This window comes from Cyclopterus lumpus, chromosome 21 (genome assembly GCF_009769545.1).
Source record: "Cyclopterus lumpus isolate fCycLum1 chromosome 21, fCycLum1.pri, whole genome shotgun sequence".
Classification (NCBI taxonomy): Eukaryota; Metazoa; Chordata; class Actinopteri; order Perciformes; family Cyclopteridae; genus Cyclopterus; species Cyclopterus lumpus.
In genome coordinates, this window is record NC_046986.1 from 1,857,181 (window position 1) to 1,884,680 (window position 27,500).

A 27,500-nucleotide genomic window follows, 5' to 3' on the forward strand; every position below is an offset into this window, starting at 1 on the left:
TCATTGGTCAACCTGTTGCTGACCCACATGACCTGAGAGACACTGGACACACACGTCATTGGTCAACCTGTTGCTGACCCACATGACCTGAGAGACACTGGACACACACGTCATTGGTCAACCTGTTGCTGACCCACATGACCTGAGAGACACTGGACACACGTCATTGGTCAACCTGTTGCTGACCCACATGACCTGAGAGACATTGGACACACACACGTCATTGGTCAACCTGTTGCTGACCCACATGACCTGAGAGACACTGGACACACACGTCATTGGTCAACCTGTTGCTGACCCACATGACCTGAGAGACACTGCACACACACGTCATTGGTCAACCTGTTGCTGACCCACATGACCTGAGAGACACTGGACACACATGTCATTGGTCAACCTGTTGCTGACCCACATGACCTGAGAGACACTGGACACACACGTCATTGGTCAACCTGTTGCTGACCCACATGACCTGAGAGACACTGGACACACACGTCATTGGTCAACCTGTTGCTGACCCACATGACCTGAGAGACACTGGACACACGTCATTGGTCAACCTGTTGCTGACCCACATGACCTGAGAGACATTGGACACACACACGTCATTGGTCAACCTGTTGCTGACCCACATGACCTGAGAGACACTGGACACACACGTCATTGGTCAACCTGTTGCTGACCCACATGACCTGAGAGACACTGGACACACACGTCATTGGTCAACCTGTTGCTGACCCACATGACCTGAGAGACACTGCACACACACGTCATTGGTCAACCTGTTGCTGACCCACATGACCTGAGAGACACTGCACACACACGTCATTGGTCAACCTGTTGCTGACCCACATGACCTGAGAGACACTGGACACACATGTCATTGGTCAACCTGTTGCTGACCCACATGACCTGAGAGACACTGGACACACGTCATTGGTCAACCTGTTGCTGACCCACATGACCTGAGAGACACTGGACACACACGTCATTGGTCAACCTGTTGCTGACCCACATGACCTGAGAGACACTGGACACACATGTCATTGGTCAACCTGTTGCTGACCCACATGACCTGAGAGACACTGGACACACACGTCATTGGTCAACCTGTTGCTGACCCACATGACCTGAGAGACACTGGACACACGTCATTGGTCAACCTGTTGCTGACCTACATGACCTGAGAGACACTGGACACACACGTCATTGGTCAACCTGTTGCTGACCCACATGACCTGAGAGACACTGGACACACATGTCATTGGTCAACCTGTTGCTGACCCACATGACCTGAGAGACACTGGACACACATGTCATTGGTCAACCTGTTGCTGACCCACATGACCTGAGAGACACTGGACACACACACGTCATTGGTCAACCTGTTGCTGACCCACATGACCTGAGAGACATTGGACACACACACGTCATTGGTCAACCTGTTGCTGACCCACATGACCTGAGAGACACTGCACACACACGTCATTGGTCAACCTGTTGCTGACCCACATGACCTGAGAGACACTGCACACACACGTCATTGGTCAACCTGTTGCTGACCCACATGACCTGAGAGACACTGGACACACACGTCATTGGTCAACCTGTTGCTGACCCACATGACCTGAGAGACACTGGACACACACGTCATTGGTCAACCTGTTGCTGACCCACATGACCTGAGAGACATTGGACACACACACGTCATTGGTCAACCTGTTGCTGACCCACATGACCTGAGAGACACTGGACACACACGTCATTGGTCAACCTGTTGCTGACCCACATGACCTGAGAGACATTGGACACACACACGTCATTGGTCAACCTGTTGCTGACCCACATGACCTGAGAGACACTGCACACACACGTCATTGGTCAACCTGTTGCTGACCCACATGACCTGAGAGACACTGCACACACACGTCATTGGTCAACCTGTTGCTGACCCACATGACCTGAGAGACACTGGACACACACACGTCATTGATCAACCTGTTGCTGACCCACATGACCTGAGAGACACTGGACACACGTCATTGGTCAACCTGTTGCTGACCTACATGACCTGAGAGACACTGGACACACACGTCATTGGTCAACCTGTTGCTGACCCACATGACCTGAGAGACACTGGACACACATGTCATTGGTCAACCTGTTGCTGACCCACATGACCTGAGAGACACTGGACACACACGTCATTGGTCAACCTGTTGCTGACCCACATGACCTGAGAGACACTGGACACACGTCATTGGTCAACCTGTTGCTGACCTACATGACCTGAGAGACACTGCACACACACGTCATTGGTCAACCTGTTGCTGACCTACATGACCTGAGAGACACTGGACACACACGTCATTGGTCAACCTGTTGCTGACCCACATGACCTGAGAGACACTGGACACACACGTCATTGGTCAACCTGTTGCTGACCCACATGACCTGAGAGACACTGGACACACATGTCATTGGTCAACCTGTTGCTGACCCACATGACCTGAGAGACACTGGACACACATGTCATTGGTCAACCTGTTGCTGACCCACATGACCTGAGAGACATTAGACACACACACGTCATTGGTCAACCTGTTGCTGACCCACATGACCTGAGAGACACTGCACACACACGTCATTGGTCAACCTGTTGCTGACCCACATGACCTGAGAGACACTGCACACACACATCATTGGTCAACCTGTTGCTGACCCACATGACCTGAGAGACACTGGACACACATGTCATTGGTCAACCTGTTGCTGACCCACATGACCTGAGAGACACTGCACACACACGTCATTGGTCAACCTGTTGCTGACCCACATGACCTGAGAGACACTGCACACACACGTCATTGGTCAACCTGTTGCTGACCCACATGACCTGAGAGACACTGGACACACACACGTCATTGGTCAACCTGTTGCTGACCCACATGACCTGAGAGACACTGGACACACACGTCATTGGTCAACCTGTTGCTGACCCACATGACCTGAGAGACACTGGACACACACGTCATTGGTCAACCTGTTGCTGACCCACATGACCTGAGAGACACTGGACACACACGTCATTGGTCAACCTGTTGCTGACCCACATGACCTGAGAGACACTGGACACACACGTCATTGGTCAACCTGTTGCTGACCCACATGACCTGAGAGACACTGGACACACACGTCATTGGTCAACCTGTTGCTGACCCACATGACCTGAGAGACACTGCACACACACGTCATTGGTCAACCTGTTGCTGACCCACATGACCTGAGAGACACTGGATAATGATAAGAGTAAAAGCAAGCTGCAGACCTCCCTCTCTCTCTGCCAATCATCCTCTCTATGCTCCGCCTCCTCCAACGCTGTGGTCCAATCAGACGTCAGCTTCTGGAGGTCCTCCCTCAAGGCCTGGTTGGCCTGCTCTGATTGGCTGAGCTGCTGCCGGAGGAGAGCGTTTGTGTCAGCCAATCCAAGAGACCTGAAGAGAGACACACAGGTGAGACACTCCCACACAGACAGACAGACAGACAGAGAGACAGACAGACAGAGAGAGAGACACACACAGGTGACACTCCCACACAGACAGACAGACAGACAGACAGAGAGACACACACACAGGTGACACTCCCACACAGACAGACAGACAGAGAGACACACACACACACACACACAGAGACACACACCTCTGTTGTTCCTCCTCCAGCTTGATGAGGGCGATCTCCAGAGCGTCACTATGTTCATCCCTAATCCTGCGCTACAAAAGAAACACAAAAAATAGTTTTGTAAAAAATAGCAGTGAGACCACAGTACGCAACATCTGGAGTACTGCAGTGGAATAGTTTACTTAGTTTCAGTAGTAGTTTCAGTAGTAGCTTTAGCAGTAGTTTCAGTAGTAGCTTTAGCAGTAGTTTCAGTATTAGCGGTAGTTTCAGTAGTAGCTTTAGCAGTAGTTTCAGTATTAGCAGTAGTTTCAGTAGTAGTATTAGCGGTAGTTTCAGTAGTAGTATTAGCAGTAGTTTCAGTAGTAGTATTAGCAGTAGTTTCAGTATTAGCGGTAGTTTCAGTAGTAGCTTTAGCAGTAGTTTCAGTATTAGCAGTAGTTTCAGTAGTAGTATTAGCGGTAGTTTCAGTAGTAGCTTTAGCAGTAGTTTCAGTAGTAGTATTAGCAGTAGTTTCAGTAGTAGTATTAGTGGTAGTTTCAGTAGTAGTATTAGCAGTAGTTTCAGTAGTAGCTTTAGCAGTAGTTTCAGTAGTAGTATTAGCTGTAGTTTCAGTAGTAGCTTTAGCAGTAGTTTCAGTAGTAGCTTTAGCAGTAGTTTCAGTAGTAGTATTAGCAGTAGTTTCAGTAGTAGCTTTAGCAGTAGTTTCAGTAGTAGTATTAGCTGTAGTTTCAGTAGTAGCTTTAGCAGTAGTTTCAGTAGTAGTATTAGCAGTAGTTTCAGTAGTAGTATTAGCTGTAGTTTCAGTAGTAGTATTAGCGGTAGTTTCAGTAGTAGTATTAGCAGTAGTTTCAGTAGTAGTATTAGCAGTAGTTTCAGTAGTAGTATTAGCGGTAGTTTCAGTAGTAGTATTAGCAGTAGTTTCAGTAGTAGCTTTAGCAGTAGTTTCAGTAGTAGTATTAGCTGTAGTTTCAGTAGTAGCTTTAGCAGTAGTTTCAGTAGTAGTATTAGCAGTAGTTTCAGTAGTAGTATTAGCTGTAGTTTCAGTAGTAGCTTTAGCAGTAGTTTCAGTAGTAGCTTTAGCAGTAGTTTCAGTAGTAGTATTAGCAGTAGTTTCAGTAGTAGTATTAGCGGTAGTTTCAGTAGTAGTATTAGCAGTAGTTTCAGTAGTAGCTTTAGCAGTAGTTTCAGTAGTAGTATTAGCAGTAGTAGTTTCAGTAGTAGTATTAGCAGTAGTTTCAGTAGTAGTATTAGCAGTAGTTTCAGTAGTAGTATTAGCGGTAGTTTCAGTAGTAGTATTAGCAGTAGTAGTTTCAGTAGTAGTTTCAGCAGTAGTTTCAGTAGTAGTATTAGCGGTAGTTTCAGTAGTAGTATTAGCGGTAGTTTCAGTAGTAGTATTAGCAGTAGTTTCAGTAGTAGTATTAGCAGTAGTAGTTTCAGTAGTAGTATTAGCAGTAGTTTCAGTAGTAGTATTAGCAGTAGTTTCAGTAGTAGTATTAGCAGTAGTAGTTTCAGTAGTAGTATTAGCAGTAGTTTCAGTAGTAGTATTAGCAGTAGTTTCAGTAGTAGTATTAGCGGTAGTTTCAGTAGTAGTATTAGCAGTAGTAGTTTCAGTAGTAGTTTCAGCAGTAGTTTCAGTAGTAGTATTAGTGGTAGTTTCAGTAGTAGTATTAGCGGTAGTTTCAGTAGTAGTATTAGCAGTAGTTTCAGTAGTAGCTTTAGCAGTAGTTTCAGTAGTAGTATTAGCAGTAGTAGTTTCAGTAGTAGTATTAGCAGTAGTTTCAGTAGTAGTATTAGCAGTAGTTTCAGTAGTAGTATTAGCGGTAGTTTCAGTAGTAGTATTAGCAGTAGTAGTTTCAGTAGTAGTTTCAGCAGTAGTTTCAGTAGTAGTATTAGCAGTAGTTTCAGTAGTAGTATTAGCGGTAGTTTCAGTAGTAGTATTAGCAGTAGTTTCAGTAGTAGTACTAGTAGTAGTTTCAGTAGTAGTATTAGCGGTAGTTTCAGTAGTAGTATTAGCAGTAGTTTCAGTAGTAGTATTAGCAGTAGTTTCAGTAGTAGCTTTAGCAGTAGTTTCAGTAGTAGCTTTAGCAGTAGTTTCAGTAGTAGCTTTAGCAGTAGTTTCAGTAGTAGTATTAGCTGTAGTTTCAGTAGTAGCTTTAGCAGTAGTTTCAGTAGTAGTATTAGCTGTAGTTTCAGTAGTAGCTTTAGCAGTAGTTTCAGTAGTAGTATTAGCTGTAGTTTCAGTAGTAGCTTTAGCAGTAGTTTCAGTAGTAGTATTAGCTGTAGTTTCAGTATTAGCTTTAGCAGTAGTTTCAGTAGTAGCTTTAGCAGTAGTTTCAGTAGTAGCTTTAGTAGTAGTTTCAGTAGTAGTATTAGCTGTAGTTTCAGTAGTAGCTTTAGCAGTAGTTTCAGTAGTAGTATTAGCGGTAGTTTCAGTAGTAGTATTAGCAGTAGTTTCAGTAGTAGTATTAGCAGTAGTTTCAGTAGTAGTATTAGCTGTAGTTTCAGTAGTAGTATTAGCGGTAGTTTCAGTAGTAGCTTTAGCGGTAGTTTCAGTAGTAGCTTTAGCGGTAGTTTCAGTAGTAGTATTAGCAGTAGTTTCAGTAGTAGTATTAGCAGTAGTTTCAGTAGTAGCTTTAGCAGTAGTTTCAATAGTAGTATTAGCAGTAGTAGTTTCAGTAGTAGTATTAGCAGTAGTTTCAGTAGTAGTATTAGCAGTAGTTTCAGTAGTAGTATTAGCGGTAGTTTCAGTAGTAGTATTAGCAGTAGTAGTTTCAGCAGTAGTTTCAGTAGTAGTATTAGCAGTAGTTTCAGTAGTAGTATTAGCAGTAGTTTCAGTAGTAGTAGCTTTAGCAGTAGTTTCAGTAGTAGTATTAGCGGTAGTTTCAGTAGTAGTATTAGCAGTAGTTTCAGTAGTAGTATTAGCAGTAGTTTCAGTAGTAGTATTAGCTGTAGTTTCAGTAGTAGTATTAGCGGTAGTTTCAGTAGTAGCTTTAGCGGTAGTTTCAGTAGTAGCTTTAGCGGTAGTTTCAGTAGTAGTATTAGCAGTAGTTTCAGTAGTAGTATTAGCAGTAGTTTCAGTAGTAGCTTTAGCAGTAGTTTCAATAGTAGTATTAGCAGTAGTAGTTTCAGTAGTAGTATTAGCAGTAGTTTCAGTAGTAGTATTAGCAGTAGTTTCAGTAGTAGTATTAGCGGTAGTTTCAGTAGTAGTATTAGCAGTAGTTTCAGTAGTAGCTTTAGCAGTAGTTTCAGTAGTAGTATTAGCTGTAGTTTCAGTAGTAGCTTTAGCAGTAGTTTCAGTAGTAGTATTAGCAGTAGTTTCAGTAGTAGTATTAGCTGTAGTTTCAGTAGTAGCTTTAGCAGTAGTTTCAGTAGTAGCTTTAGCAGTAGTTTCAGTAGTAGTATTAGCAGTAGTTTCAGTAGTAGCTTTAGCAGTAGTTTCAGTAGTAGTATTAGCAGTAGTTTCAGTAGTAGCTTTAGCAGTAGTTTCAGTAGTAGTATTAGCAGTAGTAGTTTCAGTAGTAGTATTAGCAGTAGTTTCAGTAGTAGTATTAGCAGTAGTTTCAGTAGTAGTATTAGCGGTAGTTTCAGTAGTAGTATTAGCAGTAGTAGTTTCAGTAGTAGTTTCAGCAGTAGTTTCAGTAGTAGTATTAGCGGTAGTTTCAGTAGTAGTATTAGCGGTAGTTTCAGTAGTAGTATTAGCAGTAGTTTCAGTAGTAGTATTAGCAGTAGTAGTTTCAGTAGTAGTATTAGCAGTAGTTTCAGTAGTAGTATTAGCAGTAGTTTCAGTAGTAGTATTAGCAGTAGTAGTTTCAGTAGTAGTATTAGCAGTAGTTTCAGTAGTAGTATTAGCAGTAGTTTCAGTAGTAGTATTAGCGGTAGTTTCAGTAGTAGTATTAGCAGTAGTAGTTTCAGTAGTAGTTTCAGCAGTAGTTTCAGCGGTAGTTTCAGTAGTAGTATTAGCGGTAGTTTCAGTAGTAGTACTAGTAGTAGTTTCAGTAGTAGTATTAGCAGTAGTTTCAGTAGTAGTATTAGCAGTAGTTTCAGTAGTAGCTTTAGCAGTAGTTTCAGTAGTAGTATTAGCAGTAGTAGTTTCAGTAGTAGTATTAGCAGTAGTTTCAGTAGTAGTATTAGCAGTAGTTTCAGTAGTAGTATTAGCGGTAGTTTCAGTAGTAGTATTAGCAGTAGTAGTTTCAGTAGTAGTTTCAGCAGTAGTTTCAGTAGTAGTATTAGCAGTAGTTTCAGTAGTAGTATTAGCGGTAGTTTCAGTAGTAGTATTAGCAGTAGTTTCAGTAGTAGTACTAGTAGTAGTTTCAGTAGTAGTATTAGCGGTAGTTTCAGTAGTAGTATTAGCAGTAGTTTCAGTAGTAGTATTAGCAGTAGTTTCAGTAGTAGCTTTAGCAGTAGTTTCAGTAGTAGCTTTAGCAGTAGTTTCAGTAGTAGCTTTAGCAGTAGTTTCAGTAGTAGTATTAGCTGTAGTTTCAGTAGTAGCTTTAGCAGTAGTTTCAGTAGTAGTATTAGCTGTAGTTTCAGTAGTAGCTTTAGCAGTAGTTTCAGTAGTAGTATTAGCTGTAGTTTCAGTAGTAGCTTTAGCAGTAGTTTCAGTAGTAGTATTAGCGGTAGTTTCAGTAGTAGTATTAGCAGTAGTTTCAGTAGTAGTATTAGCAGTAGTTTCAGTAGTAGTATTAGCTGTAGTTTCAGTAGTAGTATTAGCGGTAGTTTCAGTAGTAGCTTTAGCGGTAGTTTCAGTAGTAGCTTTAGCGGTAGTTTCAGTAGTAGTATTAGCAGTAGTTTCAGTAGTAGTATTAGCAGTAGTTTCAGTAGTAGCTTTAGCAGTAGTTTCAATAGTAGTATTAGCAGTAGTAGTTTCAGTAGTAGTATTAGCAGTAGTTTCAGTAGTAGTATTAGCAGTAGTTTCAGTAGTAGTATTAGCGGTAGTTTCAGTAGTAGTATTAGCAGTAGTAGTTTCAGCAGTAGTTTCAGTAGTAGTATTAGCAGTAGTTTCAGTAGTAGTATTAGCAGTAGTTTCAGTAGTAGTAGCTTTAGCAGTAGTTTCAGTAGTAGTATTAGCGGTAGTTTCAGTAGTAGTATTAGCAGTAGTTTCAGTAGTAGTATTAGCAGTAGTTTCAGTAGTAGTATTAGCTGTAGTTTCAGTAGTAGTATTAGCGGTAGTTTCAGTAGTAGCTTTAGCGGTAGTTTCAGTAGTAGCTTTAGCGGTAGTTTCAGTAGTAGTATTAGCAGTAGTTTCAGTAGTAGTATTAGCAGTAGTTTCAGTAGTAGCTTTAGCAGTAGTTTCAATAGTAGTATTAGCAGTAGTAGTTTCAGTAGTAGTATTAGCAGTAGTTTCAGTAGTAGTATTAGCAGTAGTTTCAGTAGTAGTATTAGCGGTAGTTTCAGTAGTAGTATTAGCAGTAGTAGTTTCAGCAGTAGTTTCAGTAGTAGTATTAGCAGTAGTTTCAGTAGTAGTATTAGCAGTAGTTTCAGTAGTAGTATTAGCGGTAGTTTCAGTAGTAGTATTAGCTGTAGTTTCAGTAGTAGTACTAGTAGTAGTTTCAGTAGTAGTATTAGCGGTAGTTTCAGTAGTAGTATTAGCAGTAGTTTCAGTAGTAGTACTAGTAGTAGTTTCAGTAGTAGTACTAGTAGTAGTTTCAGTAGTAGTATTAGCAGTAGTTTCAGTAGTAGTACTAGTAGTAGTTTCAGTAGTAGTACTAGTAGTAGTTTCAGTAGTAGTACTAGTAGTAGTTTCAGTAGTAGTATTAGCAGTAGTTTCAGTAGTAGTACTAGTAGTAGTTTCAGTAGTAGTACTAGTAGTAGTTTCAGTAGTAGTACTAGTAGTCTGACCTCGGTGCTGAGCAGCTGTGTGTTTACGTCTTCCAGCTGGAGCTCCGATCGTTGACATTGATCTCTGTACTCCAACACCTGCACACACACAGCACCGTCAGTAAGACAGCTAACTGATCGTAGCCAATACTGTAATATTTGTACTACAGTAATACTACTCACCTTGTTCTGCAGTCGGTGGATGAGCAGAGCCTGTCTGGCCTCCCTCTCCCTCCCATCCCTCTCCCTCCTCTTCCACTCCCTCTGCTCCCCCTCCCCCTGCAGAGAGAGGGCGAGGGAGGGAGACACTGACTGGTACAGCTGGAGAGAGAGAGAGACATCTAGTGGTTAGGTTGTGGTCGAGTAGTCAAATAATTACCTCCTAATGTCTATTCCTAACCATAGTATTACTTTATTAACATAAACAACCTGGTTCATAGTATTACTTTATTAACATAAACAACCTGGTTCATAGTATTACTTTATTAACATAAACAACCTGGTTCATATATTACTTTATTAACATAAACAACCTGGTTCATATATTACTTTATTAACATAAACAACCTGGTTCATAGTATTACTTTATTAATATAAACAACCTGGTTCATAGTATTACTTTATTAACATAAACAACCTGGTTCATAGTATTACTTTATTAATATAAACAACCTGGTTCATAGTATTACTTTATTAACATAAACAACCTGGTTCATATATTACTTTATTAATATAAACAACCTGGTTCATAGTATTACTTTATTAACATAAACAACCTGGTATCATAACAGAGAACAAAGCTACTAAACTGTCTCATTGTTCAGTTTCAAACATGATTAAATTATTACTAATATTATTATTAATGTAATTATTATTACATTATCACACTAACAATGTCTCATATCTTTGTTGTTATGTTTATATGCAGATTATAATCTGATAAGAATATGCGGACAATAGTTCATGGAACACTTTATTTACATGATCTGAGTTTGTCTTCATGATCGTTTGTTCTCGCCACTTTAAATGTTGCCGCCGCAAAGAATTGTGGGTAATTTTCTCCTTTCCTTTGGTAAAGGAAGGTCCAGTGTTTCCTAAAGGAGCTAAGTAAGGAAGCATTGAAGCTCCTTTCCTTCGACCAGCACTTATCATGGAGGCCACTTGGCTCCGTTAGAACCTTCCTCACCAATGAGGACGATTCATCACCCCGATGATCACAGGACCTCCCCCCCTTCCTCCCCCTTCCTCCCCCTCCTCACCCTGTCATTCAGAGCTCTGCTCCTAGACTCCAGCTCCTCCCTCTCTGCTCGACTCTCAGCCAGCTCCTCCTGCAGACGGCACACCTCCTTCGTAAGCTCCGCCTTCTCCTGGTGCCACCCAATCAGCAGCTCCGACTGCATGCTGACAGGTCGACCTCGTCTTCAGGGATCCTGGATAGAGAGACAGACTGGTACTTTAACACTAGAGAGAGAGACAGGTACTTTAACACTAGAGAGAGAGACTGGTACTTTAACACCAGAGAGACAGACTGGTACTTTAACACTAAAGAGACAGACTGGTACTTTAATACTAAAGAGACAGACAGGTACTTTAACACTAGAGAGACAGACTGGTACTTTAACACTAGAGAGAGAGAGACATACTGGTACTTTGACACTAGAGAGACAGACTGGTACTTTAACATTAGAGAGACAGACTGGTACTTTAACACTAGAGAGAGAGACTGGTACTTTAACACTAGAGAGACAGACTGGTACTTTAACACTAGAGAGACAGACTGGTACTTTGACACTAGAGAGACAGACTGGTACTTTAACATTAGAGAGACAGACTGGTACTTTAACACTAGAGAGAGAGACTGGTACTTTAACACTAGAGAGACAGACTGGTACTTTAACACTAGAGAGACAGACTGGTACTTTAACACTAGAGAGAGAGAGACAAACTGGTACTTTGACACTAGAGAGACAGACTGGTACTTTAACATTAGAGAGACAGACTGGTACTTTAACACTAGAGAGAGAGACTGGTACTTTAACACTAGAGAGACAGACTGGTACTTTAACACTAGAGAGACAGACTGGTACTTTAACACTAGAGAGATAGACTGGTACTTTAACACTAGAGAGAGAGACAGACTGGTACTTTAACACTAGAGAGACAGACTGGTACTTTAACACTAGAGAGACAGACTGGTACTTTAACACTAGAGAGAGAGACAGACTGGTACTTTAACACTAGAGAGACAGACTGGTACTTTAACACTAGAGAGACAGACTGGTACTTTAACACTAGAGAGACAGACTGGTACTTTAACACTAGAGAGAGAGACAGACTGGTACTTTAACACTAGATAGAGAGACAGACTGGTACTTTAACATTAGAGAGACAGACAGACTGGTACTTTAACACTAGAGAGAGAGAGACAGACTGGTACTTTAACACTAGAGAGACAGACTGGTCCTTTAACACTAGAGAGAGAGACAGACTGGTACTTTAACACTAGAGAGACAGACTGGTACTTTAACACTAGAGAGAGAGACAGACTGGTACTTTAACACTAGAGAGACAGACTGGTACTTTAACACTAGAGAGACAGACTGGTACTTTAACACTAGAGAGACAGACTGGTACTTTAACACTAGAGAGACAGACTGGACTACTACAATTAGTTTACAGTGTGGTATTAGTACCTTTACTGTAACATAGTATGTTTTACAGTTGCAGTAATACTAGCAGTGTGTTGTTATACTGCGTTCGTAGTGGTAGTAATACTAGCAGTACTTGTTACTAGTAGTAGTAATACTAGCAGTACTCGGTTAGTAGTGGAAGTAATTGCAGTACTGTGTTAGTAGTGGTAGTAATACTAGCAAAACTGTGTTAGTAGTGGTAGTAATACTAGCAAAACTGTGTTAGTAGTGGTAGTAATAGCAGTACTGTGTTAGTAGTGGTAGTAATAGCAGTACTTGTTACTAGTAGTAGTAATACTAGTAGTACTGTGGTAGTAGTGGTAGTAATACTAGCAGAACTGTGTTAGTAGTGGTAGTAATAGCAGTACTGTGTTAGTAGTGGTAGTAATAGCAGTACTGTGTTAGTAGTAGTAATACTAGCAGTACTTGTTACTAGTAGTAGTAATACTAGCAGTACTGTGTTAGTAGTGGTAGTAATACTAGCAGTACTGTGGTAGTAATACTAGCAGTACTTGTTACTAGTAGTAGTAATACTAGCAGTACTGTGTTAGTAGTGGTAGTAATACTAACAGTACTTGTTACTAGTAGTAGTAATACTAGCAGTACTTGTTACTAGTAGTAGTAATACTAGCAGTATTGTGGTAGTAGTGGTAGTAATAGCAGTACTGTGTTAGTAGTAGTAGTAATACTAGCAGTACTGTGGTAGTAGTGGTAGTAATAGCAGTACTTGTTACTAGTAGTAGTAATACTAGCAGTACTGTGGTAGTAATACTAGCAGTACTTGTTACTAGTAGTAGTAATACTAGCAGTACTGTGTTAGTAGTGGTAGTAATACTAACAGTACTTGTTACTAGTAGTAGTAATACTAGCAGTACTTGTTACTAGTAGTAGTAATACTAGCAGTACTTGTTACTAGTAGTAGTAGTAATACTAGCAGTACTGTGGTAGTAATACTTGTATTAGCCGGCAGAAGATCTCAACCGTTACAAACACCAACCGAACAGTGAATAAAGTTAATTTAACAGCGTGACGTCACCTGATGAAGCCGCTGGCGGTGACGTCACCCGATGACGCCGCTGCACGAGCTTCACTCGCGAACCGTCGAAAACATTTAAAACGTTTACAAACGAGCTAGTTTAAAGATTGGGTTCAGTTTTCCGGCTCCACTCGGTTCTGCATTCAAACCAGGAAACATGACCTCTCACCCTGGTGACGCGGACGCCACGTGACCCGGAGGGAGGCCACGTGACACGGAGGGTGGTCACGTGACGGGAAACAAGGCTGTGAAAGTTAAACAGCGACACCTGTTGACCTATACGAACAAAATACATATATACATATACATATATATATATATATATATATATATATATATATATATATATATATATATATATATATAAATAATAATTCAAATGTATATTTTAAATAATTAATAAATCAAATACACATTTCATAAAAAATTACAAAAATGTAAGATAAGATAATCCTTTATTAGTCCCGCAGTGGGGACATTTACAGGATTACAGCAGCAAAGTGCACACAAGAAAATAACAATAGACAGTAAACAGTAAATAAACAGTAAACAATCTACAGTAACTGAATCACATATACATTAATATGTACTCAGGGGCAGAATAAATATGTCTATTTCCACAGTGTAATATTGCACAGGTTGGAGTGAATGAAGTGTTTTGAAGTGTTTTGAACCTCCCCATGAGAGCTTAGCCATCAGCCTCCGTCATCAAACTGTCCCGTTTGAACACAGAATAAATATAAATAAATAAATGAAATTTAAAAAAAGAATTTTAACTTTGACTTCAAATGTTAAAACTAATAACTAAATGACATTTTTAATTTCATTTGATATTTAAATCTACATTTTGGTTAAACAGGTGTTTCTTTAGTGCTTATTACATTTTCACAATGATGTTATTCGACAGTATATTGTATTGTGTATATAAGACAAATATTATTTCATTGTTCATGTCATGATGATTATGAATATATAAATTAGGTTGAAATCATAGAAAACTGGTTGACATGGAAACAGCAATAAAATCAAACTGGAGCAGAAAATCAGACAATGAACAGTTTTAAATTTGTATATGAATTACAAATTCTGTCACAGATAACGAAAATAATATATTATGACTCCAAAACGTGTATTTTGTACTGCAGCTAAATAGGACACGCATAATAAATTAGTTTGGCTACATGACGATATTTAAAAGATACCTGAGGGTCCAATAATGTCTCTCATGGTGTAAAGCAAAACAGACACATGCAGTCCCATGAATTTCATAACAAAAGTCACGACACAAATCTGTATTTCAGAAATACAAATGCACAGCACAACTCTCAACATACAGTGATATAAAGATAATATTCAGTTTTAATCGTCGACATGTTAGAAACATCTGAGGCAGTTCGAAGTAACATCTTCATTATAGCTTATCAGTCAATTTCATCTCTAAAAAAATAACAGTCGTATTATCTTTCTTCCAGTTTACAGTCAAAGGTATGAACCACTTTTGCTTAAGGTGTTTTGTTATTTTTGAAAATACAACATTCTAAAGATGCGGTCGCACCAGCGTTTAAAATCTGAAAGCAATTTAAAAAATATATAATTTGCAGGATTCTGCAGATTATTTTTTTGTTATTCGAGTCCTTTTTTCTCCTTTAAAATAAACCTTTCGCTCATTAAAAAGTTTTTCTTTGCCCACTCAAGGTTGGCGTCCTCATCCGCTGAGCTTTACATGACTTAACGGTTTCAAATAAACTGTTGGAGAAGAGCGCTTCATTCATTTGACTCCTGAAACGTCTTCCACGGGCTGAAGCTGTGAAGAAAAACCATTGTGTGAATGGTCATGTGACCAAGTTGGTGAATCATGAATTGTTTTGGGGTTTGAGGACCTTGTCGAGCCTGAAGGTGACAGCAGTCGAGTCTTAAGGTGTTTTTTAAGTTTGAAGATACGGGACGGCGTTCCCTTCAGTAGGTCCTGAGTTTGAAGACCTTGCTGAGCCTGGAGGTGGCGCTGGAGTACACGAGGAAGGAGCCTTCATCGGTGCTGAAGTGTTCCCAGTCTCTGCAGCCGAAAGTTGGCAGACTGTGGACCGGAACAAAGCCCTCATAACCCTGCCACCTGAAAACACACAATAAACAATAATTACTTGGGACCATTATGGACCCAAAACTGAATTTTGAAGCAAACTGTGAAGCCGTGTGCAACAAGGGGCACCAGCATTTGATTTGTTTGAGGAGGTCATGGTTTGGAAACCTTTCGTTAAAGAACAGAAAGTCTCTGCGTCAGAGTATGAAATGGTCTAGTAGGCTGACTGGTGAGTCCCAGCTGAGCCCAGAGTTCCTGAACACCACACAGTTACAACGGATAGCCGGCTCCATCTTAAAGGACGACTCCCACCCTTTGCACGGGGAGTTTCATCTTCTCCCTTCTAGACAGAGTCCCATAGTGTAGAACAAAGCTTTGTTCCAGCAGCCATCATTCAGGTGAACACATTGTAATTATATCTTTGTGTACTTTTATCTTCATGTCTGTCTTGTTGTCTATGTTGATTGTAATGGGTGTCGAGATGAATGCCTCACTTTTACATTGCAAACCAAGTCTAACTACGGGTACAAATAAAGTAACCAAACAAACACCAACAGAAACCAACAAACACCAAAATAAACCAACAAATACCAACAAACACCAACAGAAACCAACAAACACCAAAATAAACCAACAAATACCAACAAACACCAACAGAAACCAACAAACACCAAAATAAACCAACAGAAACCAGAAACACTAACAAACACCAACAGAAACCAATGGAAACCAACAAACACCAACAAACACCAACAGAAACCAACAAATACCAACAAACACCAACAGAAACCAACAGAAACCAAAAACACTAACAAACACCAACAGAAACCAAAAACACTAACAAACACCAACAGAAACCAACAGAAACCAACAAACACCAACAAACACCAACAAACACCAACAGAAACCAACAGAAACCAACAAACACCAACAAACACCAACAAACACCAACAGAAACCAACAGAAACCAAAAACACCAACAGAAACCAACAAACACCAACATAAACCAACAAACATCAACAGAAACCAACAAACACCAACAGAAACCAACAAACACCAACAGAAACCAACAAATACCAACAAACACCAACAAACACCAACAGAAACCAACAAACACCAACAGAAACCAACAAATACCAACAAACACCAACAGAAACCAACAAACTTCAACAGACACCAACAGACAGGACGTACCTGTAGACGACACTATTCAGAGAGTAGGAGCTGCCGTCATGAGAGTTGGCTACAACCAAGAACTTCTCCTCTCCGATGGTGAAGAACTCCCAGTCCACAGCACTGAACACAACAACATCATCATCAAAGTCTCTTTAGAGAGCAGTTTCAACGGTCTGTGTTGATTTTGGTCACCTGTGTGTGAGGATGTCCTGGAAGCGGATGAAGGTCTGCGTGAGCCGGTTGAGCTCGTACACGGTGGAGTTGATGCTGTAAAGATTTGGGCCGTGCTTTGAAACCTTCTGGCTGTTGGCGACGGCGAGAAAGAACCTCCCGTCGATCTGAAACGTCTCCCAGTCCGTCGCACCCACCGTCTGCAGAGAGAGGAATAAATGAAGGGGAACCACCGACAGGGAACATTCGCATCGAAGTAGATTCACTGTTTAAAAACCAACATAAACACAAAGATGGAACAGTTTGTTCCAGAGGGAAACATCTCAATGACGACTGGTCTGATTCCTATTAAAGTCATACGGGTTGTATAGAAGTCTATGCTTCATGTGTTAAAGCTGCATTCTCTCTCCTGACCACCAGGGGGCGACTCCTCTGGTTGTATAGAAGTCTATGCTTCATGTGTTAAAGCTGCATTCTCTCTACTGACCACCATGCTTCATGGTCACTTCCTGTTAACCGCCTGCAGAAAAACAAGATATTTTTACTTCAGTAAACAGTCCTCAGCGTGTTCTTTGCTGAGGGTGTAATGTCTCCTGCAGCCTCTAGAGGGCGCCACCTGAGCTCTACCTGTAGATCTACTGCTCGCACTGTAAACAGTTTAATGCGTTCTCTTTCCGTCACGTTGAATTAAAGGTTCATGAAGCTTTAACACCTTTTCTGTGGTTTTCAGTGATATCATCCGTATCAAGTCCAAACAGTCTGCTGCTGGAAACCCCCTCACACACACACACACACACACATATGCATGCATGCACACACGCACGCACATACGCACGTACACGCACACACACACATTAATTACACTCCTCTGGTTCCTGTGTTTTAATTGGAGGGTTTCTTTTCCGTTTTAATCAGAGCATCATGAACCAGCTGAGCAGAAAAAGTAAAAAGACGTTTCCATAAATCATAAAGTGATTTTTTAAGAACGTCTTTCATGTGAACGTCTGTCATCATCAGGCCTTTTAATAGCGTTTGACTCAATCTGACCCAATAAAACAGGTTCAGGTGAAAAACACCCACTGGAGACCGAACCAGACCAGGTGGAGAGGTTTGATGAGCTCATCAAAGACCTGCACGCTCTTTTAATCCAGACAGAAGACTCAATAACACAATTCAGTTCTCTCTCACATGTACAAGTAGAGACTCACGTGTACAGAGACTGACCTCTAAAGACAGAGTCTCACCTGTTCGGGGAAATACTCGCCTGTTCAGGTAGAGACTCACCTGTAAAGGTTGAGACTGACTCCTAAAGATAGAGACTCAACTGTACAGGTAGAGACTTATCTATCCAGACAGAGACTTATCTATCCAGATAGAGACTCATCTCTACGGATAGAGACTCACCTGTACAGGTAGAGACTTACCTGCACAGGGAGAGGTTCAGGTAGAAACTTACCTGCACAGGTAGAGAATCACCTGGACAGGTAGAGACTCACTCTGCTTTACGATACAGACACGAAAGACAACAGACACTGACCGGGATGCTCTGGAAGGTCTGGAAGCCTCCGTTCAGCCAGACGTAGACGGTGGAGCTGATGGTGGTGGTCTGACCGTCAAAGGTGTTGGCGACCACCAGGAAGTGGTACGGTCCCACAGAGAAGAACTCCCAGTCATACGCTCCGGACGTGGACAGAGTCTGGTTCACCTCAAACAGCTACCGGGACGCGAGAGAGGACAGAGGGGGGGGGGGGGGGGGGGGGGGCGGTGAGTCAGGACAGGAGACGATGATAAGGTCAGCAGACCGGAGGACATCAAGGACTGAGGGTTTATGAGGACATAGTTAGTGAGGACAAAGATAGTGAGGACAGAGATAGTGAGGACAGAGATAGTGAGGACAGAGTTAGTGAGGACAGTGAGGACAGAGTTAGTGAGGACAGTGTGTTTATGAGGACATAGTTAGTGAGGACAGAGATAGTGAGGACAGAGTTAGTGAGGACAGAGTTAGTGAGGACAGAGTTAGTGTGGACAGAGTTAGTCAGGAGAGAGTTAGTGTGGACAGAGTTAGTCAGGACAGAGTTAGTGAGGACAGAGTTAGTCAGGACAGAGTTAGTGAGGACAGAGTTAGTGAGGACAGAGTTAGTCAGGACAGAGTTAGTGTGGACAGAGTTAGTCAGGACAGAGTTAGTGAGGACAGAGTTAGTGAGGACAGAGTTAGTGAGGACAGAGTTAGTGTGGACAGAGTTAGTCAGGACAGAGTTAGTGAGGACAGAGTTAGTGAGGACAGAGTTAGTGAGGACAGAGATAGTGAGGACAGAGATAGTGAGGACAGAGTTAGTGAGGACAGAGTTAGTGAGGACAGTGAGGACAGAGTTAGTAAGGGCAGAGTTAATGAGGACAGTGTGTTTATGAGGACAGAGATAGTGAGGACAGAGTTAATGAGGACAGTGTGTTTATGAGGACAGAGATAGTGAGGACAGAGTTAGTGAGGACAGTGTGTTTATGAGGACAGAGATAGTGAGGACAGAGTTAGTGAGGACAGTGTTTTTATGAAGACATAGTTAGTGAGGAGAGAGTTAGTGATGACAGAGTTAGTTAGGACAGTTAGGACAGAGTTAGTGAGGACAGAGTGTTTATGAGGACATAGTTAGTGAGGAGAGAGTGTTTATGAGGACATAGTTAGTGAGGACAGAGATAGTGAGGACATAGTTAGTGAGTACAGAGTGTTTATGAGGACATAGTTAGTGAGGACAGAGTGTTTATGAGGACATAGTTAGTGAGGAGAGAGTGTTTATGAGGACATAGTTAGTGAGGACATAGTTAGTGAGGACAGAGTTAGTGAGGACAGAGTTAGTGAGGACAGAGTTAGTGAGGATAGTGTTAGTGAGGACACCTTTGTGTTCTGGTTCCACCTGTAGATCACACTGTGGATGTTGTGGTCGGAGTCTGAGGACACAGAGACACTTTTTAATCACTTTCATCAAAATATTTTTATTATTATTATATAATTTGTTTCATGTAGTTTAAAAAATATTTAACGTCTCATCTGATGCTGGAGGTTGGACTGTTTTAAGTGTGTGTGTGTGGGGGGGGGGGGGGTGGCGGGGGAATCTAACCACATGCACCTGCATTATCAGCTGACTTTCTTTCTTTCTGTGATTTTCTTTCAGATGGTCAGATCATAAACAATCTTTTCTTCCTTTCAACTCAGATCAATGAGTGTTTTATCTTTACAGGACACACACACACAGGCAGGTGGAGGTGTGTTTGATGTTAATAGTTCAATAAAACAGACGAGAGGAGATAGGAGCTCTGAACTCTCCGCACCTTTCACAGAGCTTTGAACTTCTGAGGTTTCCCTTCACAGCCGACCCTTTAGTAGCTGCTCTGCAGCTTTTGATCTGATCACATGTTCTTCTTCAGCTCAAGAAGCATCGTATTTGATCTTTGATTACCTGGACAGAGATTTGGTCGATCGATACAGACTTCAGATCAATGATCTGTTGAAGGCACAGAAGTCTGTATCCAGAAATAGAAGAGGACCGAGACCGGAGCCCTGAGGGACTCCATGGGCTATTTGTCTTCACTCAGGTATGTGATTACCATCAACACATGTATATGTATATGTATATATATATATATATATATATATATATATATATATATACACACACACACACACATATGTATATATATATATATATATATGTCTGTATATATATACACATATAAATATACATGTATGTATATATATATATATATATATACACATACAGGTATATATATATATATATATAATAATACTTGAAATTTATATAGCGCTTTTCTAGACACTCAAAGACGCTTATATATACGTATATATATACATACCTGTATATATATATACCTGTATATATACATATATATAGAATAGTGAGCGTAGTTTATAAACATATTGTCTAAATGTAATTCCTTCCATACGTTAAAAGTCACCTGTCATGTTTGTCTCTCTGAACTGAATCTTTCTGATCTCCACACTCTGATCACATGGTGAGCTGGTTATTGACGATTGATTGGAACATATAGATCGACTTCAGACAAGTAATCCTTCTGAACTACCTGTTTGTTTACCTCGCCTGTGATTGGCCACCACCAGGAAGCTGTGGTTGTGGATGTAAAAGGCCTCCCAGTCCAGAGCGGCGTAGGTCTCTAGGGTTTGGTGACGGAGGAAACGCCGCCGCCGCTGATTCCACCGATAGATCACGGACAGCTCAGGCTCCGCCTCCCTGGAGTTCGCCACCACCAGGAAAATCTGATGAGGAGGAATAGAATCCTAAAACCAGACATGAGTCAGCAGTTTTAAACTTCCTGGTCCCTTTTAACGTTTACCCTCAGGTGAGCCTAAATACCTAAAGGGTTGGAGGTCAACCCTTTGAATCCGAAACGTTTGTTGCCAGATATCTGCACAATATTAAATATAAAACCTGGTGATGGATTCGTTCTCTTTTTTAGTTGATTAGTAGATTGGCATCTTCTGATCACCGATGAATGGAGTGATTTATGACTGGTCCTAAAGCTGGAGCAGCTCTCACCTGCTCGCCGATGGTGAAGTGTTTCCAGGCTCGAGCCTCCTGAGTGCTGATGTTCTGGTGGAGCTGGAACGACCCATTTCTCCATTGGTAAATACCTGAACCAGGACGAGAGTCCCTGCCGAAGGGACGTGAGGGTCACACAGGTTAGTCCCTCATGTCCTGAAGATCTGCACGTCAAACAACCAGGTCCTGTTTTAGATCTGGTTCAGTACCTGTTGGCTGCGGCCATGAACAGACCTTCAGACGGGATGGAGAAGATCTCGACATCGAAGGTTTCTGAGCTGGTGTACAGGTCCTGGTAGTCCTCCACGTAGTCCAGACGCTCCTGATCTGCAGGAGACGGATTAAGTGAAAGCATGATTAAGAAGTTTACGATCAAGATACGTTTTTATGTTGTTTTGTCTTCAGTTGGGTTTGTTGGTTTGTTTGTCGGCAGGATTACGTGAAAACTACCCGTCTGATTTTCATAAAGATAACAACAGAAATCTTATCTCTTCTATTTCGCTGGAGACGAAGATCAGCAAAGATTATAACAGGTAGTAAACGTGGCCATTATGTCCACCGGTCGCACAAACACACAAAGTCTGATAAAAAAAAGAGTAGAACTTCCTCCGATCCAAGCTGGTGGACGGATGTAGCAACGACCAATGAGGAAGCCGTTACATGTGGGAGCAGATCAATTATCTTTTTCATCCGTGGAACCTGTGGAGGTCCGGACTCAGAGGTCCCTTCCAGTTGGTATTATTTCCAGTTTTTTGAGTAAAAGTCAAATCAGCGCCCCCTAGAGGCCGCAATATCCAAGTGTTGAACAAACAATGGTTTAACTGTGCTTTATTGGAAATATCAATAAACTTCATAATCAGATGTCAAACAATGCGGAATAAAAACAAGCGTTTAGCTGTTAACTAAAATCATCTGTTTGTTATATAACATTATTTGTGTCATAATGTGACTATTTACTGATCAACTTGTAATTTAAAACGTTTATCTAAAATAAAATGTTTGTTCTCAAATGATTCTTTGTTATAACAACTCTGATGTGGATGTAAACACATGTTCCAGACCTGCAGACTCACTCTGCAGCAGAGTCCTCCATGTGAGTCCGTCACAGACGAACAGGCCCTTCCTCTGAGCGTTGAACCACAGCTGGCCCTGTTCTGGTCCCGAACACGGAGGAGGATTTCCCAGAGTCACTCTGGCCTCCGCCTCTGAAACACAACAACAGAGCGACACGTCTTCAGGAGGTTTGTGGGCTGAAGACGGTGAAACAGCTGGAAACATTCACTCAAGGAGCCGACTGTTCATTGACTTTTGAGCTTCTTGTACTTTACTTCATTCCTTAAAAAGTAAGATATTTTTACATTACATTACATGTCATTTAGATGATGCTTTTATCCAAAGTGACTTACAATAAGTGCATTAAACCATGAGTCCAAACTCAGAACAACAATAATCAAGCAAGTACAATTTCTTCAATAAAGTTAAACTACAAAGTGCTATCAGTAAGAGACATTTAAGTGCTACTAAAGTGTTAAATTACAAAGTGCTATCAGTAAGAGACATTTAAGTGCTACCAAAGTGTTAAACTACAAAGTGCTATCAGTAAGAGACATTTAAGTGCTACTAAAGTGCTACTACGGCTCTACCTTCCCTATTCAAGGTGTAGTCACTAAGATGTGTTTTTAGTCTGTAGAGACTTCCTGTCCTGATGTCAATGGGGAGCTCGTTCCACCAATAAGGAGCCAGCACAGCAAACAGTCGGGAATTTGTTGAGTGTTTAGCTCGAAGTGAAGGAGCTACAAGCCGATTGGCAGAAGCCGAGCGAAGTGAACGGGCTGGGATGTGAGGTTAGACCATGTCCTGGATGTGAGGTTAGACCATGTCCTGGATGTGAGGTTAGACCATGTCCTGGGTGTGAGGTTAGACCACGTCCTGGGTGTGAGGTTAGACCATGTCCTGGGTGTGAGGTTAGACCACGTCCTGGGTGTGAGGTTAGACCATGTCCTGGGTGTGAGGTTGGATCATGTCCTGGGTGTGAGGTTAGACCATGTCCTGGGTGTGAGGTTGGATCATGTCCTGGGTGTGAGGTTGGACCATGTCCTGGATGTGAGGTTAGACCATGTCCTGGGTGTGAGGTTAGACCATGTCCTGGGTGTAAGGTTTGACCATATCCTGGATGTGAGGTTAGACCATGTCCTGGATGTGAGGTTAAACCATGTCCTGGATGTGAGGTTAGACCATGTCCTGGATGTGAGGTTAGACCATGTCCTGGATGTAGACCAGACCCGATCTGTTCGCAGCACGGTACCCAAGTACCAATGTTTTGAAGCGGATGCGGGCGGCCACCGGTAACCAGTGAAGATCGCGGAGGAGCGGAGTAGTGTGGGTAATATTTCCAACGAAAACATTAAAAGCTTATAGAAAATATGATGTTTAATTATAAATTAAGCAGTTTACGCGAGCACAGCTGAAACCATGAGTCCATTCATCCATTATTTCCTTCATCCATTAATCCCTTCATCCATTGTCCATTCATCCATTAGTTTATACATCCATTAGTCCATTCATCCATTAGTTCATTAATTAATTAGTCCATTAGTCCATTTATCCAATTATCCATCATTCCAGTCATCAATCAGTCCATTAGTTCATTAGTCCATTTATACATTAGTTAATTAATCCATTAGTCCATTAGTCCATTTATACATTAGTTCATTAATCCATTAATATATTAGCCCATTAGTTCATTCATCCATTCATCTATTAGTAAATTAAACCTTTAGTCCATTCATCAATTCATTCATTAGTCATTTATCCATTAATTCATTCATCCATTAGTCATTTCATCCATTAATTAATTCATCCATTAGTTAATTTATCCATTACATTACATTACATATTATTTAGCTGACACCTTTATCCAAAGCGACAATAAGTGTATTCAACCATGAGTTCAACGTCAGAACAACAAGAATCAAGAAAGCAAAGTTTCTTCAAGAAAGCCAAACTACAAAATACCATAAGTAATACCATGAGTAATACCATGAGTAATACCATAAGTAATACCATGAGTAATACCATGAGTAATACCATGAGTAATACCATAAGTAATACCATGAGTAATACCATAAGTAATACCATGAGTAATACCATAAGTAATACCATGAGTAATACCATAAGTAATACCATGAGTAATACCATCAGTAATACCATGAGTAATACCATGAGTAATACCATAAGTAATACCATGAGTAATACCATGAGTAATACCATGAGTAATACCATGAGTAATACCATAAGTAATACGATAAGTAATACCATGAGTAACACCATAAGTAATACCATGAGTAACACCATAAGTAATACCATAAGTAATACCATGAGTAATACCATAAGTAATACCATGAGTAATACCATGAGTAATACCATAAGTAATACCATAAGTAATACCATAAGTAATACCATAAGCAATACCATGAGTAATACCATGAGTAATACCATGAGTAATACCATAAGTAATACCATGCGTAATACCATGAGTAATACCATAAGTAATACCATAAGTTATACCATAAGTAATACCATGAGTAATACCATAAGTAATACCATAAGTAATACAATGAGTAATACCATAAGTAATACCATGAGTAATACCATGAGTAACACCATGAGTAATACCATAAGTAATACCATAAGTAATACCATGAGTAACACCATGAGTAATACCATGAGTAATACCATAAGTAATACCATGAGTAATACCATGAGTAATACCATGAGTAACACCATGAGTAATACCATAAGTAATACCATAAGTAATACCATAAGTAATACCATGAGTAATACCATAAGTAACACCATGAGTAATACCATAAGTAATACCATGAGTAATACCATAAGTAACACCATGAGTAATACCATAAGTAATACCATAAGTAATACCATGAGTAATACCATAAGTAATACCATAAGTAATACCATGAGTAATACCATAAGTAATACCATAAGTAACACCATGAGTAATACCATAAGTAATACCATGAGTAATACCATAAGTAACACCATGAGTAATACCATAAGTAATATCATAAGTAATACCATAAGTAATACCATGAGTAATACCATAAGTAACACCATAAGTAATACCATGAGTAATACCATAAGTAATACCATGAGTAATACCATGAGTAATACCATGAGTAATACCATAAGTAATACCATAAGTAATACCATAAGTAATACCATGAGTAATACCATAAGTAACACCATGAGTAATACCATAAGTAATACCATGAGTAATACCATAAGTAACACCATGAGTAATACCATAAGTAATATCATAAGTAATACCATAAGTAATACCATGAGTAATACCATAAGTAACACCATAAGTAATACCATGAGTAATACCATAAGTAATACCATGAGTAATACCATGAGTAATACCATAAGTAAGTGTCATTCAAATGCCACTGAAGTGCTAATCTGTTTTTATTCAGCACGGTACCCAAGTACCAATGTTTTGAAGCGGATGCTGCAGCCACTGCTAACCAGTGAAGGTCGCGGAGGAGCGGAGTCGTGTGGGTGAACTTAGGTTGAAGACCAGTCGAGCTGCTGTTAGCATGACATCATGACCTATTAGCTTAAGCCTCAGTCTGTTAGCATGATATCATGCCCCGTTAGCTTAAACTCAGTCGTTTAGCATGACATCATGACTCTCACACTTTATACGCTTCAGCTCAACAACAACAGACATTTAGAAACCCCGTCTCTCCTCTTCAGATGTTTCTGATCAGTTCCGTATCTGCGTCAAGATGAGCCACAATAACCCAATAAAGCACAAAGATGCTATGGTAGCTGCCAATCTATGCTTTCCTCTTATGCTAAGCTAAAATCCACTGAAGTGAAACATATTTTTATTTCCAAAGTAAAACAACTGGAACAAGAACAATAACACACCTTTAGCAGGTCGTCAGCACCTGTTATGTTGGAAACACACATCAAACAGCAGGGTAGACCCTGTCTGTCAATCACACACACACACACACAGACACACAGACACACACAGACACACACAGGAAGCAGCTCAGGTTACTGAGGCCCTGATACCATCACAACCTGAACCACCAACTCAGTCAAAGGTCCCTTGTGTGGAGCCGGTCCACCGGTTCTAATCCGGGTTTCCCTTGAACTTGTGTGACCCAGGAATCAATCAATAAGTTAGCGGCTCTGTGTGTAACGTTATGATTTTAGTTGATTTATTATTCAGTATTATCTTCTCTTTCAGGTTAGTGATGAATTAATTGAGATCACGATAAGACATCACTCTGAGAGAGAGTTCCATCATGACCCTTTCTTCTCGTTACCTCTGTCTCTCTGTAGAAACCGTCTCATGGTATTCTGGTATTCAGACGTGTTTACTGTCCTCTACTGGAGGCGGATCATATTCTGAAACCACAATAGTCCCAAAAATACCTATTGGGCTGATAGCCGAAAGCCTGAAAACAAACAGGAAGTAGAAATGTTCCCTGACTTACTGGGACTGAATGGACACAACCAACAAACACGTCACACCATGTCAACAAAAACAAAAACTAATTAACTGAGCTGTCGTACAGTTAGCTGTTAGCGGTTAGCCTTCACACCATCACAATAAAAGCTCCTCCTCACCGTACGGGTAAACCGCTTCATGGTCCTCGGGCTGTAGAAGGGTGGATTTTAGGACCTGGGGGATAGACAGCTCAGCCAGGCCGGGTACAGAGGTCGGGCACATTCTGGGCGTGGCGTCTGAACCAGGAAGAAGAACCAGCTGACGCAGTAGACCCTGAACACAGACAGGAAGTAAAAATGTTTTCTGGTTTGTAGATGCACTCGGGTTCAGATCATGAAGGACTTTCTGAAGACCTGATCCTGAATACAGACTCACAGAGAAGCGGCCCCTCAACCTCCCTTTGCTGCCGATGAAGAACCTGGACCCTCTGGTACTCAGAGCGCTGGGGAACGACTGGACCTGTTTACTGGGAGACAGGAAACCAGTTTGATTCAAAACCAAGCTGAACTGGACTCAGCTGAACCAGACTGAAGTGGTCTGACGGAGACTCACAGCTCAAGAGGAAGTCCACAGTCGATGGTCAGTGTGGCATACGGTCCGGTGACGGCCAACACTACCGTGTGCCAGCGGTTATCGTCCAGTCCAACATCCTTAAAGCTGAGCCGGCTTCGCCCACCAACGCTGGGGGGCGTGGACAGGAAGTGGAGGCGATTCTCTGAGACACGCAGCCCGAGCA

General features: G+C 41.1%; 2 protein-coding genes across 5 annotated transcripts in view; both read right to left on the reverse strand.

The window, feature by feature from the left end:
• Positions 1–13,394, reverse strand: part of si:dkey-230p4.1 (trichohyalin) — a 32,369-nt gene extending 18,975 nt beyond the window's left edge. Inside the window, exons 1-6 of the mRNA XM_034561710.1 lie at positions 13,222–13,394; positions 10,755–10,925; positions 9,679–9,816; positions 9,517–9,594; positions 3,700–3,770; positions 3,329–3,494 (exon numbers count right to left, since the gene is read on the reverse strand). Coding sequence (XP_034417601.1) covers positions 3,329–3,494; positions 3,700–3,770; positions 9,517–9,594; positions 9,679–9,816; positions 10,755–10,895 — 594 coding nt within the window. The 5' untranslated portion in view covers positions 10,896–10,925; positions 13,222–13,394. The remainder of the gene's footprint in view (positions 1–3,328; positions 3,495–3,699; positions 3,771–9,516; positions 9,595–9,678; positions 9,817–10,754; positions 10,926–13,221) is intronic.
• A 315-nt stretch (positions 13,395–13,709) lies between these two features.
• The window catches only part of tspearb (thrombospondin-type laminin G domain and EAR repeats b), a 21,531-nt gene continuing 7,740 nt past the window's right edge, over positions 13,710–27,500 (reverse strand). For 2 of the 4 annotated variants that reach the window (XM_034562545.1, XM_034562544.1), the window contains exons 5-16: positions 27,317–27,500; positions 27,140–27,230; positions 26,884–27,037; positions 22,290–22,421; positions 21,426–21,543; positions 21,214–21,328; positions 20,753–20,933; positions 19,536–19,588; positions 18,183–18,359; positions 16,667–16,845; positions 16,493–16,594; positions 13,710–15,331 (exon numbers count right to left, since the gene is read on the reverse strand). The exon at positions 27,317–27,500 is cut by the window's right edge and continues 49 nt beyond it. In XM_034562545.1, coding sequence (XP_034418436.1) covers positions 15,178–15,331; positions 16,493–16,594; positions 16,667–16,845; positions 18,183–18,359; positions 19,536–19,588; positions 20,753–20,933; positions 21,214–21,328; positions 21,426–21,543; positions 22,290–22,421; positions 26,884–27,037; positions 27,140–27,230; positions 27,317–27,500 — 1,640 coding nt within the window. In that variant the 3' untranslated portion in view covers positions 13,710–15,177. Of the gene's footprint in view, positions 15,332–16,492; positions 16,595–16,666; positions 16,846–18,182; positions 18,360–19,535; positions 19,589–20,740; positions 20,955–21,213; positions 21,329–21,425; positions 21,544–22,277; positions 22,422–26,883; positions 27,038–27,139; positions 27,231–27,316 lie in introns of all 4 variants that reach the window. The other 2 variants (XM_034562546.1, XM_034562543.1) reach the window with 2 other exon arrangements.